The sequence below is a fragment of the Tenrec ecaudatus genome, chromosome 11 (assembly GCF_050624435.1).
Source record: "Tenrec ecaudatus isolate mTenEca1 chromosome 11, mTenEca1.hap1, whole genome shotgun sequence".
Classification (NCBI taxonomy): domain Eukaryota; kingdom Metazoa; phylum Chordata; class Mammalia; order Afrosoricida; family Tenrecidae; genus Tenrec; species Tenrec ecaudatus.
Genome location: NC_134540.1, coordinates 2,799,861 through 2,816,183, shown reverse-complemented (window position 1 = coordinate 2,816,183; position 16,323 = coordinate 2,799,861). Strand labels below are relative to the sequence as shown.

At 55.7% G+C, this 16,323-nt stretch overlaps 1 protein-coding gene across 4 annotated transcripts in view; it reads left to right on the top strand.

Annotated features, from left to right (window-relative positions):
• The window catches only part of FRY (FRY microtubule binding protein), a 247,779-nt gene that overhangs the window by 179,574 nt on the left and 51,882 nt on the right, over positions 1 to 16,323 (top strand). For all 4 annotated transcript variants that reach the window (XM_075562770.1, XM_075562769.1, XM_075562768.1 and 1 more), the window contains exons 33-40: positions 416 to 562; positions 4,142 to 4,313; positions 5,841 to 5,931; positions 8,268 to 8,350; positions 10,850 to 11,000; positions 11,721 to 11,824; positions 12,630 to 12,815; positions 14,728 to 14,926. In XM_075562770.1, the coding sequence (XP_075418885.1) occupies positions 416 to 562; positions 4,142 to 4,313; positions 5,841 to 5,931; positions 8,268 to 8,350; positions 10,850 to 11,000; positions 11,721 to 11,824; positions 12,630 to 12,815; positions 14,728 to 14,926 (1,133 nt within the window). The remainder of the gene's footprint in view (positions 1 to 415; positions 563 to 4,141; positions 4,314 to 5,840; positions 5,932 to 8,267; positions 8,351 to 10,849; positions 11,001 to 11,720; positions 11,825 to 12,629; positions 12,816 to 14,727; positions 14,927 to 16,323) is intronic.

The following is a 16,323-nucleotide window of genomic DNA, read 5'->3' as shown; positions in this document are numbered from 1 at the left end:
CGTAGTGAGAGGGTTTGTTGTTGCTGTGAGGTGCCATCAAGTCAGTGCCCCAGGCACCCCAAACTCCCCCCAGCCCTGCCCACCCTCACTGCAGTGCCTATGGCCGAGACCCCCGATCCAGCCACTGTGACAATTCACCTTGTCGAGAGGCCGTTCTCTCCACCAAGCACGAGTGCACCCTCCCCCAGGGACTGGTCTCTCCTGGCATCGTGCCCCAAGGAGATGCGGTGTGGTCTCACCATCCTTGCCTCTCGGGGACTTTCTGGCCATACTTCCGGTACCCTCCCCCCCGCACCATCATTCGAGCGCACCGGGATACTCGCTAAACCGACTTCTCACCAGACATCTGCCCCCTCTCCTCTGCGCCCGGACATGCCCGGCGGTGTTTGTATGGTTCCGCGTTGTGTCCCAACAGTACGGAGATGAAGTCCCTGGGCCCGAGATGGAGAACGCGTGGAACGCCCTCGCCAACAACCAGAAGTGGAGCAACAACCTGAGGATCACCCTGCAGTTCCTCATCAGCCTGTGTGGCGTCAGCAGCGACACGGTCCTCCTGCCCCATGTAAGCTGCCCTCAGACTAGCCCTCGGCCTGTGCAGTGAGTGAAAATCTGAAGTTCTGCTCTGTATTTCCCCCTTTTGACCAGGCCTGTTTCCCTGAGAACCCTTTAAACCTCAGACCAAAGCCAGCCCCGGAGATGTCCTGTGTCCTCTGCTCTTACTAAACTAGAGACCCCGGGGCCTGCCAGCCTCCCTGCCCTGAGAGCTTGACTGTGTGTGCCGTCCCCAAGGGGCAGGAGGCAGCAGGTGGACGCTCAGCCTCTTCCCCTAAGCCTCTGGACACAGAACCTGATACATTAGTGTGTCAGTCGGGGTAGACTAAAGAAACAAATCCACGGACACACGTGTGTATTAGAGAGAGATTTATATACAAGAGCAATTGAATATTGAGAAAACATCCCAGGCCAGTCCAGATCAAGTCCATAAGTCCAATATTAGCCCATATTTCCGGTATCAATCTATAAAGTCCTCTTCAGACTCACGAAACACATGCAATGACGCCGAATGAAGAAGATCACAAGCCAGTGGGTAGAAAGTCTTTGGATCCAGTGTCATTGGAAACAGCTCAGTGCTGACAGGGGTCTCCGTGGCTTCGCCGGCTTCAGGGGTCTGATTGCATCCGTGTGGCTTGTCTTCTGCAGTGTCTCCCAGGGAGTAGCAGAGAGAGAGAGGTGTCTTCCGCCTCAAAGATTTCCCAGAATTCTCAGGAGAAGGCCATGCCCACAGAAGTCTCATTGGCTATCTCCAGATTGACAGCCTAGACTCCACCCCTACACTCTTCATCCTTACATTGACACCGGATTAGGTGACTACCACAATTGGGGAATAAATATTTCCTTCCCATAACCAGATGGCAACCTTTCTAAGCGTCCACCCTTGGGGTGGGGGGTGGGGGGTAAGAGACACATTGAAGAAAGGACAAGACGTCATTCAGGCACTCCCCAGGTTGAGAACATGCAACTCAGGTGCAGCCCGGCCCCGCCCCGCCCCAAGTCTGTTGTACATGAGACACGCAAGGTCCATGGCGTCTGGGGATCATGAAACTGGAGCATTTTGTGGTGCAACAGTGAACTCTGCTTCCCCCTGCGGTGGAGTCCCATCAGACTCACAGTGACGCGACGCGGCAGAGCTGAGGCTGTGCGTCGTGACGGAGCAGGCAGCCTCCCCTGTCTCCCGGGTGGTTTCTAACTGCCGACCATGTGACTGGCAGCCTAGTGGGCAACCCACCGCGCCACTTTCAGGCTCCCTGTCACACACTGCGAGTGTCGTCAGTGCCTTCCTGTACTGACTCGCTGTGAGTCTGCATGGGCCCGATGGCCGGGAGTTTGCCTGGTTGGCTGTGGTGCGGGTGTTTTAACGCACCTGGGAGAGTGTCCTGGATTTTTTTTTAATGCCTAGGAAAGCACCAACTCAAAGCCAACTCACGGCGACCCTAGAGGGCAGGGTGGAAGTGCCGGCGTGGGTTTCCCAAACTGTCATGCGTGATAGGAGTAGAAAGTCCCATCTGTCCCCTACTTCGTGGCTGGTGGTTTCAAATTGCTGACCTTGTAGTTGGCGGCCCAGCACACAACCACTACACCACCCTAGAGCTTATCTCTCATGACCCAGAATCATGTTCCAAACGGAAGCCCATAAAGACAAGCCCTGGGATGGACCACGGCCCCTAGTCAGCCCTCAGGTGTGGCACTGAACTCACCTCCGTGGCTCAGCTCTCAGCCCACAAGAGGCAGCCGGTCGATCAGGGGAATGAACAGAGGCCCGGGGAGGGCGGCGCCCAGCCATCATCGGCCACTGGAGATCCGAGGGGCAGCTTTGACCCAGGACGGGGCTCAGAGGGTGAGGAAGGAAGGAGGGTTAGGACCGGAATCACAGGGCGGAGGTGGGACGGCAGATGCTGCCGCGTGGGGCCGGCCATCGCACAAAGCAAAGGCGTGTGAACGATTGACTGGAGACGTGATGGCCCGCTCCTCAGCCTTCACCCAATTCTCCGCAAAAAGCCCAGTTTTTGAAAGGGGAGATAAGATGGCTAAAAGCACCTTTGTTCCAGGGGGTTGGGAGGGGGGGCGGAGGATAGCGTGGAGAGGATGCCTTTTTAAACAGAAATAGCGAGCATTTTTCGCCTGTGGCTTTCATAAATGACATTCCTCCTGCAGATATGCACTCAGAGTCATGCATTCCATTGAGATAAACCTGGGTGCCCGAAACTAACGTCCTTGCACTTGACCCTGAGAGAAGGGAAGATCTTTAGAACAACTCCCTGCTGTCGGGGGTGGCAGGCAGGACCCCAAATCCCACTGCTGTGGAGTGTGTTCTGCCTGCCGGTGACCCTGCAAGGCCAAGAAGCGCTGCCCCTGTGGAATTCTGAGGCCCTGAGTCTCCACGGGAGCAGACAGCCTTGGCCTCCTTCCCTGAAGGGGCTAATAGGTTCCAGCTACTGGTTAGCAGTGCAAAGTGTCCCCTACCGCCACCAGGTACTCCCCACGTGAAGCCAGGTGGACTCAAGTCAGCCTTGGGTTTACCCTCGGAGGTCAAAGGGACTGGCTGTGAGCGGTGCCCTGCGTGAACAAGACTTGGCTGGCAGCCGCCCCGCCCCTAGCTCCCGAGCGATGCCCACGCAGAGTGGCCGCAGAGTGTTTCCAGGGCTGTCTGTCTCGCGGGAGCAGGCAGCCTCATCTTGCTCCTTCAAAGCGGTTGGTGTGTTCGAACCGCCGACCCTGCGGCGAGGCAGCCCAGCACTTACCCCGCCACCCCTTCAGGGTTCTTCTGGGTGAGGACACGCTCCTCCCCGTGGCATTCGCTGCCTGTGCATTCCTGTGGACAGCTGTCATCGTAGCAAGCTGCCACTGCAGCCCATGGCGGTCCCACCTACAGAGATGGAAACCGTGTCCCCTGTCTCTGTCCCGCACAACCCCCACCATCCCAGCATCCTCCCACCCATAGCTGTTGCCATCCTGCCCGCTCATCACCCCCAGTTGCCCCTCTGCTTCACTTGGCCCCTCCTGATGGCCTGGCCAAGGGAGGACGTCAGGCGGCTTGCTGTTGCCCGCTCTGCCCATTGTGCTTGGGGAGTGTTTGCAGAGCACGTCAGTGGCCCGGTCCACAGCTCAGGTGCATTTTGTTCCAAGAGCGTGGTCACAGTCCCCTCCATGTGACTGCTCCCGTCCCTCGTCCCTGGGCTTCCCAGGCCTATGTGTCCTTCCTTTCTTCCGGCCCCTTCCTGCCTCAGAGCTTGGGGCAAATGCTGCCCTTTGTGTCTCGGGGTCTTCACACACATTACTATTGCCCTCTTGGCCAGGCTGGCATGTGGCTGAGAGGTGGCCCCGGGGGGGTTCCGCTCAGTCCAGAGGGGTCCGGGGCCCACCCTGCTCCCTGGCTGGTTTGGGTCACTTGAGGGCCAAGCCCCTCCTTGTCATCAGGAGGCCCCCCTGAAACCTGCCCCCCACCCCTGGTGACCCCGCTGGAGTTTGAAATGCCAGTGGCCAGAATCACAGCAAGACCAGGAGCCCACGGGCGGCCCGGGGAACTTGGGGTGGGTGGTGGGCTGAGCGCCAGCAAGCTACCTGCTGCGGTTTCTCCACACAGATCAAGAAGGTAGCCGTCTACCTGTGCCGCAACAACACCATGGCGACCATGGGGGAGCTGCTCCTGGAGCTGCAGCAGACGGAGCCCGTCAACCCCGCGGTCCAGCACTGTGACAACCCGCCCTTCTACCGCTTTGCCACCAGCAGCAAGGCCTCCGCCGCCGCCGCCTCAGGTAGGAGGGCCCCACCGCTGCGGACGCCCAGTCCCTGCCCCATGGGTGCCCTGCCACCTCCCTGCCTCCTGCCCCTAGTGGCTGCCCCTTCCAGTGCTACTGGCTGAAAACCTACATAGCAGCAGTTCTCCCAGGGGTCGCCCGATTCATCCCAGTAGCAAAATGACAGTGATGAAGTAGCAATGAAAATAATGCTGTGGTTGGGGGTGTCACCCCCACATGAGGAGCTGCATGAAAGGGTCGCGGGGTGAGGAAGGTTGAGCACCACTACTATATAGGGTGTGTGTTAGTTTGGGTTGACTAGAGAAACAAATTCATAGACATTCATCTGTGTATAAGAAAGAGATTCTTATAAAAGAGCAATTGTATATTGAGAAAGCATCCCAACCCAGTCCAGATCAAGTCCGTAAGTCCGATATTAGCCCACATGCCTGATATCAGTCTATAAGTTCCTCTCCAGACTCACAAAACACATGCAATGACGCCAAATGCAGGAAGATCGCAAGCCAGTGGGTGGAAAGTCCTGTGGATGCAGTGGTATTGTAAGCATCTCAGAGCTGGCGTGGGTCTCCACGTGGCTTCTCCAGCTCCAGGGCTCTGGCTGCATCAGTGTAGCTCCATGTGGCTTGTGAATAGGAATGTCTCGCAGGGAGAGTGGGTGTCCCACCCCTCTAGAGAGCTGTTTATCTCCGTGGCACCTCCAAATGATGTCATCAAGCTGCGACCTGATTGACAGGCTAAACTCCATCCCTTCCCTCTAAATAGTCACACATTGACAACAGATTGTGTAACTACCACATGGTCCCTACGAGTTGATTTGCCCCAATGGCTGTGGGTGTGGTGTGGTGTGGTGTAGTGTGATTTGATGTGATTTGGTATGATGGGATGGTGTGTGGTGTGGTGGGATGGGGTTTCTCTCCCCCATCTTAGATGATACAAACTCCCTGCCACGGAGTCGATGTCGACTCACAGCGAGCCTGTGGGACAGAGAACTGCCTCTGTGGGTTTCTGAGACCATAACTCTTCTTGGCAGCAGACAGCCTCCTTTTCTCCCTCAGGGTGGCTGGTGGTTTCAAACTACTGACCTTGCACTTAGTAGCCCAACCAATAACACCTGCACCACAAGGCTCCTCCTGAGGTGCAGTAAGAGCCATAGATGCAGTGGGGGTGTAAACATACGTTTCATGTGCACTGAGCTGTTGTTATCTGAGGCCCGCCTGGATCCACAGGAGCCGAGATTGGGAACACAGAGCTGGCCACAGAGAAGCCGTGGCCTGAGCGACCAGGGGCACGTGTGATCCCTGCTGACACGGCGAGCAGGAACGTGCTCTGGCCTCCCCTTTCGGCCAGGCGGGGTTTAGAAGCTTGTTGGGTGCTCCTGAGCTGCTGCAGACACCAGAAGAAGGGATCCTTCCCCTATGGGCGTCTCAGAAAGGCTTCTCCTGGGATCACCAGCACACCAGCGTGGCCCTCGCTCAGGCCTGGGTCTCCTATGTCTGAGCAATCTTTCTCCCGCTCGGCCCGCAGGCACCACCTCCAGCAGCAACACGGTGGTGGCCGGCCAGGACGGCTTCCCGGAGACCGAGGAGAGCAAGATGCTGAAGGAGTCGGACGACAGGTCAGTGCTGCGAGCCGGTGGCGGCCATGTCTCACTCACGTGCTGGGGGCATCCTCCTCCCACTCCGTTGCTGACTGCACCCTCCTCATGGGTGGCTGTAATGAACAACGATCATGGGTGCTGGCAGTGACACCTCACTGGGGAGGGGGGGCACGGCTAGCAGAGCTGTAGGACATGCACGTTCTTGGGGTGAAAAATAGGACCTTCTCCATCACGGTCCATACAGGAGCATCTGGAAGTGTGAGGTTTAATGAATTTCACACACACACACACACACACACACACACACATATCCTTCTTTGGTTTTGAAAGCACCAACTGGGACACTGTTTTTTGTATCCCCAAAATCACGAGACCTGGTGTCGCCATGGTTATGAGGTGGGCTGCCAGCCTCGGCTTCAGCACTTTGAAACCACCGGCCGCCCCGTGGGAGAAAGATGAGGCTTTCCACTCTCGTAGAGAGCCTGGCACCTCGGGAACACGCAGGGGCAGTTCTGCCCTGCCCTGTAGGGTCGCTGTGAGTTGGGATCGACTCAATGACACTGGGTCTTTTTGAGAAATTCACAATGGCTCCCTGAGCAAAATCAAGGCAAGGGGCCGTCCGTGGTAGCACAGTGGTTCAGCCCTTGGCCGCCCACTCAACAGGTCGGCAGTCTGAACCCACAGGAGAGACACATGGCCACGAGCCCCTGTGGAGACGACAGCTAGGAAGCCCCCCGGGGCCGCTCTCCTCTGTCCTGTAGGGTCACTGAGAGTCACGACCATTGTGTCAGAGAGGCAAGAGCTCAGGAGGGCCGTGTTCTGGAAGCCCAGGCTCACTGCCCCGGGGCTTACAGAAAACCAGTGAACCTGCGCGTGGCAGGACTTACCGTGGCAAGCTGTCGTCTGTGATGGCTGAATAAGTAAGTGCCATGGAGGACGGGTCACCCTGCGTGGAGGTGGCCTCCCCCTTTCTGAGTTTACTCTCAGCCACGTTCCGACTCAGAGCAGCCCCAGGCAGGGTCCCTGAGGAGGTCGATCTTTACAGGAGCAGACAGCTCATTCTCTCTCTCCGAGTGGCTAGTGGGTTTGAACTTGCAGCCTTGTGGTTGGCCGTCCCTTGGTTATTCAGGTGACGCCTGGGCTTCTCTCTCTAATCTGTTAACCAAGAATGCGATCTTTCCCTCGCTTTCAAAAGAACCTCAGTGTCTTTCATTCGTTTTTATCTCTTCTCTTCACATCCTTCCCTTTCCTCTCTTACCCTCCTTTCCGCTCCCCTTTCTCTCTCTCCTCCATACACTGTCTGACCCACTTCTGCACATATGACTCAGGGACCCTGGATGGCATTCTTCAGGCTGGGCTCCCCCCTTCTCCAAGTTCCTCCATCATCATTAACTTAGACTCACTGCCCCTAAAAATAGTTATTATGAAGCTATTTCGTTTGTACTTTCACCTGCTCGATCATTCAACACCTATTTGTGGACCGCCCACTCCCCATGTGCTCACCCGTGGCCATCAAGTGGATTGAGACTCACAGTAAGTGACCCGCGGAGACCTCCCCGTGGGGTGTTCCAGGCTGTCCATCTTTATGGAAGCTGGCAGCCTCATCTTTCTCCCATGGAGCGACTGGGGGCTTCAAACCGCCGATCTTTCCTTGAGCAGCCGAGCACTTCAACCACTGTGCCACCTCAGTGCTTCACTAGGTGCTCACTAATAACAGTAATGCTAACCAATCCACTCTTTCTGTAAGAGTGACTGGCAAGTTATTCCATGCTATGCCCATTTTCTCTCTCCTAAGCAAATCGTACCCTCTTCTGGCCCAGTTACAGTCTGCGCCCTAAAACTGTCTGGGCAGGGTTTGAACATACACTTGTGGTCCTGAGAAAATGAGTTATTGGCAGGGGGTGTTACTTCTTACATTCTTGTATAAAAGGGCCCTTGGAGCTGGCTGCCACACCGATCCATCGCCATCAGATCGGCCCTAACCAGCATTCTTGAGGCTGTTGGTCTTGACAGGAGCCGCAGCCTCATCTTTCTCCCCTGGAGCAGCCAGTGTGTTTGAACTGCTGATCTTGAGCTTACCCAGCGGCACCTCCAGAGTCCCATTGGAACAAGCTGCCAAAAATCCAGCAACCCAGTCATAGTATCTGTCTCAGAGTACTGTGAGGCAGTTAACAGAAGGCAGGCAGTTCAAACCCACCGGCTGCTGCACGGGAAAAAGATGAGACGGTCTGCTCCCGTCAAGTGAACAGCCTGGGCACCACAGGGGCAGTTGTGCCCCCGAGGCCGCAGTGGGCCGGGGGTTCTGCCTGAGTCGCGTTTGCCTGTCATGTTCACCACAGTTCCTGCATGTCCAGGTTCAGCAATGTCATCAGAACCCACACACGCCTGGAGTCCAGACACAGCAATAGCTCGGGAGGCTCCTACGACGAGGATAAACGTGAGTCCCAACAGGGGCGCCATTTGAACTCGCTTAGCAAAGAGGAGGGGAAATCCCCTCGGACCACGGCCAGGTGTGAGTAGTCTTGCTAACACACAGGGTGCATTGGGAAGCGGGTCGTTGCAGACGCCGTCCAGTTAACATTTAACACCTATCCTCTGATCTCCCTTTTGGTCCGTTTTAAATTTGTTCTACCCTGTTTCCCCGAAAGTAAGACCTACTTACAGTTTTACCTCTCGCTGAAATATAAGGCATCCCCCCCAAAATAAGACTCCCGAACATAAGGCTCCCCGAAGCCACCGTAACTCTGGACTCTGGACCGTAGTGGCGGGCACCACCACGCAGCTCACTGGTGGCCGCAGTGCAGCCAGAGCAGACAGGAAGTGCGAGGTCTCTTAATAAAACAATAGACAATAAATGTGTACCATTTTCTTCTTCATGGAAAAATAAGACATCCACTGAAAATAAGACCTGGCGCATCTTTGGGAGCAAAAATTAATATAAGACACTGTCTTATTTTCGGGAAGCAGGGTAGTTTCTCCCCCACCCCACCCCTGTCCCAGGATAGCAGGAAATGAATGTATCATCCACCCGATAAGTCGATAGACAGTGGGAAAATTCAAGAAAAGCAAGGTCTTTACTGTAATTTAAAAAGTAACATTGACCTAGTTTCTCAACCTCTGAATGCCCCGTGTCTTTTTCAGGTCGAAACTGCTTTATTTCAACCCTTGCTCTAGGTTTTCATAATTTTTTTCTTTCCTGTGCATGGAGGCTTTTCTGTGTTTCACTCTGTTATTGTTAGTTTTTGTTTGTGTGTTTTTTTTCCATATACTTTTCTGTATATAAAGTCCAGGGTAGGTAAGTCTACAGACACGGGAACTGGATGAATGGTTTCTTGGGGGCGTGGCAGGGGGCGTTGGATGGCAATGGGGTGTTAATAGCGTGAAGTACAAGAAAGATGTCCCAAAGTTGACTGTGGTGATTGAAGGCTGTACCTCTCTTCTTGATGTAACTGAACGATGGAATTATATGATAGGCGTATTATGTGCCAACAAAATTGTTTAAAAAGAAAAATAAATAGGTTGTGGATGAAAGGCAAACTAATGGTGAGAGAATGGAAAGTGAGGGTGGTGGTGACGGAGGGACTGTCTTCGTTCTCGCCTGCCGCTGTACCCGAACTGCCATAAGGGAAGAACTTTCAAGAACAGACTGTTTCCTCCCAGTCTAGGAGGCTGGAAGTTTAAGTTCAGGGCCCCAGCTCTAGAGGAAGGTTCTCTCTGTCAGCTTTAAGTCATTGTCTTCTGTTCTTTGTCCTTTTATTTTCTGGTCACACTGTTTCAGCAGTGTGGTGTCTATCTTCCCCCAGCTCTGCCCTCGTTTCTCTTACCGTGTGTGTGTGTGTGTGTGAGAGAGAGAGAGAGAGAGAGAGAGAGAGAGAGAAAGATTTTCTTGTGTTGGGGGGTGGAGGATTACACAGCAGTTTAGGTCCCTGGGCAACCATCTCAGCACAGGTTGTTCAGTGACCCCTGTCACCTTCTTTACAAGGTGCGAGCCTTCTCACTCACTGAGGCCATCTGGTTCCATTTCCAACCAGCGAGCCTCCCTCCCTCCTCACCTTCCCATTGTTGGCTGTCCGGGCGCCCTGCTGGCACCGTGGGCCACCCACGAGGTCAGTGACTTTGAAACCACCGACCTCTGCTGGAGAAACATGAAGACTGGACGAGCTCCAGCTTTCAGGAAAACAAACAAAATCTACACCCACAGGGGCAGTTCTACTCTTTCTGATGGATCACTATGAGTTGGAATCAACTCGATGGTAGTGAGTTTGATTTTTATTAGGGTTTGTTGTTGTTGTTTTGGTTTGGTTTTTGCTCGGTCATTTGGTCTCCATGGAGAGAGTAGTCTCTGAGAAATGGATAAGAAAAACAACCTGGCCATGTTTGGTACCCAAATGATAAGGACAGCAAAGCCAACTCAGAAAGGGGTCAAGCAGTCTATGCCTGATGCCCCAGAACATGGGGGTCAGGGAAGGAGATTGAAGAAAGAGCCAGTTTTCACCCCTGCTTGAATGGTTCCCACTGTGTATCTGTACTTTCCCGTCACACTGTAAGGGGTAGGTACTCATTCGTTACAAAAAACATCGAGGGAGAAAAGAAACCTAACCAAGCCATTCTGAGCCCTGGAATTCACTCTTACCCAACCAAATGGCTAGAGAGCTCTGGTTGCAAATAAAAATTTATAGACTGGATTCTTAAAAAAAACACCACAACCACCACCAAGTAGGGGGATTCCATTTGGCCTCTACTGTGTGCATGCTGCTGGCCTCCCTCATCTGGGCTGCTTTGTCTTTGTTTTGTCTTTGAGCTGTTGGAGGCTTAATAAAAGGATCTCTACAAGGGGGCTGGGGGAGGATTCCTCTTTAATCAGAAACATCAAGTAGGGAGGACTAAAATCTTTACTGCTGGAAAATAAAGCATGCTTTTCTTTCTCCCCCTGCAGATGATCCAATTTCCCCCTACACGGGCTGGTTGTTGAATATCACAGAGACCAAGCAGCCCCAGCCCCTACCGATGCCTTGTACAGGAGGATGCTGGGCCCCCCTCGTGGACTACCTCCCGGAAACCCTCACACTGCGGGGACCTCTGCATCGGTGAGCAGCATGGGCAAGGAGGGGATAGCCACTGGGCTTTCCTTTGGGATCAAGGGCCATAGCGGGCCTGCCGCATTGGCCGAGTTTGGTCTCCAGTGTCACCATTAACCAGTATGCCTAACTACCCTGGGACCCTGAGAACTGCTCCCCTGGCATACATGCGTGTCAATGACCAGGCTTCTTAGATTGTAAGAAATCTGGAGAGTGGCACCTTGTCTCCTATTTCTCCTTTGCTGCCCCTCCTATTCCCTAATGACCAGCAAACTCTCAGGGCGCTCTGGCGCCCCTGTGGGTTAAGAATTGGACTGCCAACGGGGAGGCCGGTGGTTCAAACCCATCAGGCACTCTGCAGGAGAAAGATGAGGCAGTCTGCTGGCCGTAGAAACCCCGTGGCCCGGTTCTCCTGTGTCCTGGGGGTCGCTTAGTAGGAGACTTGGTGGGCGATGGGTTCGACACTGAGATGTTACTGAGAGGTAGGTGATGCAGCCCACACCTGAGGTGGCACCCCGAGGGGCACACTGAATCAGGATCGACTTGCCAGCCCCCAGCCACAGCTCCACAGTTCGATCCGCTCACACCAGGGTGTCTCTTCTTGGGGTGGTGCCTGCAGTGGTGCTCCCCTTGGCTGTGCGGCACCGTGACTTCGTGGGGTGTGCCCCGGCGGGTCCCCCACCCATCCCCCTGCGGATGTCGCACCAACCACTTGCTTTCGTCATGCAGGTGCAACATTGCTGTCATCTTTATGACGGAGATGGTGGTGGACCACAGCGTGCGGGAAGACTGGGCCCTTCACGTGCCCTTGTTGCTTCACGCCGTCTTCTTAGGTAAGGCCCCCAGCACAGCACATCACGGGCACTTCCTGTTCAGAAATAGCCCGTCCCTTCCATTTCCCATGGCCTCTCTGTGACTTCGGCTCGACGGTGTTAGCTCCTCCGTCGTTGCCCAAATGACGCTGTAGGTAGCGTGGGGTGGTGTACGCAGGCAGACAGGGTGGAGTCTGCAGGAATGCTCTACTTATTGAAACAGCCAGCGTCGCCTGGGCCCTTGGGGCTGTGTTTAACGTGCTCGGCCGCCAATCCAAAGGTCACTGTTGGAACCTGCTGGCTGCTCCACGGAGGAAAGACGTGGCAGGCTGCTTTGGTCAAGGTAGTAGCCTTGGCCACCTTCCGGGACTGTCCTGCACTGCCCTGCAGAGTGGTTCTGTGTGGAATCGATTCCACAGCGGCAGGTGGGTGGGCAAGAGGTTATGTGTTCCAAGCCACACGATGGAGTCCACGTTGAAAGGGAGAGGCCCTCTGGACTCCGGAGGGACCAGGGCTGAGTGTGACAAATGCCCATGTTGTAGAAATAGAACGGGAGGCCGAGCCCGCCGGGGAGGCTCACAGAGTGGGCTCAGCCGGAGCTTGTGAGACCATTTGACTTAAGGAGGGCGGGGGCCACGGTTTCTCTTCCCCGCAGAGCCTAGCGTGCCTTTATGTCGGTTGGCATGCTCATTCCTCCAGAACAGGGAGCCTTCTTCCTTTGAAAGCGCATTCCTCCCGGGCAGCGTGGAATCTGTCTGTCCGATCCCTAGAGTGTAAGCCGAGGTACACTGCGTCTGCACTGAAGGAGCCCCCGCGTTTGTTCCAGGTCTGGACCATTACCGGCCGGAAGTCTTTGAGCACAGCAAGAAGCTGCTCCTGCACCTCCTGATCGCCCTGTCCTATAACAGCAACTTCCACACGGTGGCCTCCGTGCTCCTGCAGGCGCGGGAGATGAGCGAGGCCAGGACCCTCACCATCCAGCCGGCGTATCAGCCTGAATACCTCTACACAGGTAACCAGGGTCCCGAGTCCCTGCCACCAGTTCAGAGGTGGGGCCCGGTTACCGCTCGGTCACGCTGCCCCCCTGCTCCCCGCTCGATGGGGACCACTGCAGCCCAATAAACCGGGCCCACTGTGCTTGGCATGAGCACGTCTCTTAAGGTTCCGCTCTGTCGCTGAGTGCTCCTGTGGAGGTGACAGGCTCTGCTCCTGGGGTTAGAGCCCGACTGTGATGCTCGGCCACCGCGTGTGGCAGCGTGACTGAGTAGAACTGCTGCAGGAGACCTTTGAGGCACATTGAGTTGCTAGCCACCAGGTCGGTGGTTCAAGCCCATCAGCCACTCCTTGGGAGAAAGACGAGGCTGTCGGCTGCCCTATACGTGTGCAGTCTCAGAACCCTAGGGAGCAGCTCTGCTCTGTCCTGCAGCCTCCTATTGAGTCAGAATCCCCTCAGTGGGGAGGGAAAGGTTAAAACAACAACCGTTGTCACAAAATTTCACTCCATGGCCACGAACGGGTCATCCTGATGGAAGCAGATGGCCTAGTCTGTCTCCTGAAGAGCTGCTGGGTGGTGGATGTGAACCGCCAACCTTTCAGTTAGCAGCTTAGCATTTAGCCCGGGCCCCACCGGCTCCTCCCGCCCCTCCTGATGACCCTCCATGAGAAGGCCCTTCGGACCAGGCCCCGGTGAGAGTCGGAGGAGCGAGAATGCAGAGTCCACTGCCTTGAGAGCGGCCCTTCCAAGGAGCTGGAAGTATCTCCTCGTGCGCGGCCTCTCCTCCGTATGGACGCCCACTGTACGTACGGAGTGACCAGCTCTTCTCTGGGAGGCGGCCTGCAAAAGAGTCAGGCCTGCTGAGACAGTGAAACTGTCTCCCTAGAAGCGGGTGCCGGAGGCCTGAGCTGCTCAGGAATGGTGCCAGACCACCAGAGCACCATACCAGGAACCTGGGGCGGGGGGGAGGGGGGGCAGCTGTCACCTTTGTCTGGCAGGACAGGAAGCTGGGGACCCCAGGAGTTCTGCTGACTCTGAGGCCACACACTGAGTGTCATCCCAAAGGCTCCCTGCTCCTCTCCTCTCCTTTCCCACCCACCTTGCAGATGCCTGAGCATCCTGTCCTCAGATGGCGGAGGCAGTGGGAGGGATGGGGCGTAGAGATGTGTCCGGATGACAGCCTAGAACACCCCCCAGGGGGCAGTTCTGCAATGTCACAGGGGCTTGCAAGCCACCCACCCACCCTAGGCTCTGATTTCACATGATGAAATCTGACCACACAGTCCTGTGCAGTGAACAGGTGATCTATACCTCAGCTGGTGCATGCACTCCCTTAATGCACACGCATGCACATACACATGCATGCATGCAAGCACATACACATGCATAGTCCTTCTGCGGAAAGCATGGGAAACCCCACAATAAGACACAGCAACCCACCCCCACCCCATGAACACGCACACACCGTGGCTTCCACAGCCACGTCCTGGATCAGATCCAAGCAGAGGCCATCAGTCTTGCCTGCTCAGAGCCGGAGCCTCCACCCAGATCCCTGGTGGGGCAAACCCTCAGTTCACCCGGCTGCTGACTGAGAACTTGGCAGTTCAAACTACCTGAGGTGCCTCAGAAGAAAGGCCCGGCGATATATTTCCAAAGGTCCAACCTTAAAGACCCTGCAGAAACCCTATGGAACAAGTGTGCCCTGCACACACAGGGCCACCAGTGTGTGTGTGTGTGTGTGTGTGTGTGTGTGTGCGCGCGCGCGCGCGCGCACATGTGTGTTGTATGTTAAAGGCCTGGCACCCACTTCCACTGGGAGCCCGGGGGAGCACAGTTCTACGTGACCCCCACAGCGAGGCACTCTCCAGAAAGCATGTGGTTGGCCGCCAAGCACACCCCCGCACGCACCCTAACCTCCTCGTCCCTCCAGGCGGCTTCGACTTCCTGCGAGAGGACCAGGCCTCGCCGGTGCCCGACTCGGGGCTGAGCTCCAGTTCCACCTCATCCAGCATCAGTCTGGGGGGCAGCAGCGGGAACCTCCCACAGATGACCCAGGAGGTGGACGACGTGGACACAGCTGCGGAGGCGGACGAGAAGGCCGGCAAGCTCATCGAGTTTTTGACGACCAGGTAAGGGGCCCGGTCTCAGGCCAGTGGCAGTGGTGGGCGTCAGAGCAGGTGGCACTGCCAGGGGGTGGCAGCAAAGGGCCTGCCTGTAACATGCGGGTGCAGGGTCTCTGAGGCAACGTGCCTGTCGAGAGCTACGATGACAGCAGTGTTTTCCACAAGCCCAGCGGGCAGCCAACGATGGCAATGCTAAAACTCCGAGCTCTTGGCCTTTGTTGAGCCTAAGGTCAGCAGCTCGAACCCACCAGCTGCTCCAAGGGAGAAAAATGAGCCTTCCCGTTCCCATACAGAAGTTCTGTCTCAGAAGCCCACGAGGGCAGTCCCGCCCTGCCCTGCAGGGTCCCTGAGCCGTGTTTCTGTCTGTGGGGTGTGCTCAGGCCAGAGCTATCACTGTTTCCCAGGTACATTCACTGAAAGCACTCGTCTCTGTTTTCCTTGTTGCCGGGTTTATAGACAGACTTTCTACCTCTGTAAAGAGGGACAGTCTTGGAAGCCCACAGAGGCAGTTCCGCTCTGCCCTGCAGGGTCACTGTGAGTCCACATCTCCTTGATGGCAGTGAGCTTTGTTTTGAGTGAAAATTAATTCCGGGATAAACGTCAGTCTTAAAAAGTTGAACAACAGACTGGAACAATGGGCCCTCACTGCTGTGGTGGGGGTTCTGATGGACAGAGCGGCGCTGCCCGGCTGGGTTTCTGAGACTGTCCATCTTTATGGGAGCAGAAAACTTGGTCTTCCTGCTTCAGGGCAGTTGGTGGGTTCAAACTGCTGACCTTTCCATTAGCAGCCATGTGCTGAGCCATTGTGCCACCTGGGCTCCTGTTTATTATGACTCAGCCACCTCCCAAACCTATTGAGGTGTCGAGTTGGTGGATGCTGACTCACAGCGACCCTCTCTCCTTGAGTTCCAGGGTTGCCAGTCTTGACGGGAGCCAGCCTCCTCTCTCCCCTTCAGGGGAGCTGGTGGGTTTAAACTGCCAGTGTCTGGGTTGGTAGCCGAGCATTTTAACCACTGTGTCACGGGCCTCTTTGTGCCGACGCCAGGAGACCGCACTCAGAGGAGGAACACGGGCTTTGTTGTGGTGATCTGGATTGGCTTTCCCGGCTGGGATGTGCCCCGCATTGGCTCTTTTCCCAAACACAACCGTGGGGGTAGCCATGTGAGGCTCTGAGGCAGCTCCCAGAGTGACCCCTGCCTCTTCCCACACTGGGCCATGATGAACACCTTGTCATGTCCGTGATTGATTCCGGTCAAAGGACATGTGCTGCGTATTGCTCTGAATCACTTATGTGCCATGTTCCTCCGATCACATGACTCCCAAGTCAAACTCACTGCCAAGGAACCGATGCCAACTCATGGCAGTCCTGCAGGTCAGGGCAGACCCGCCCCACTGGGTTTTGG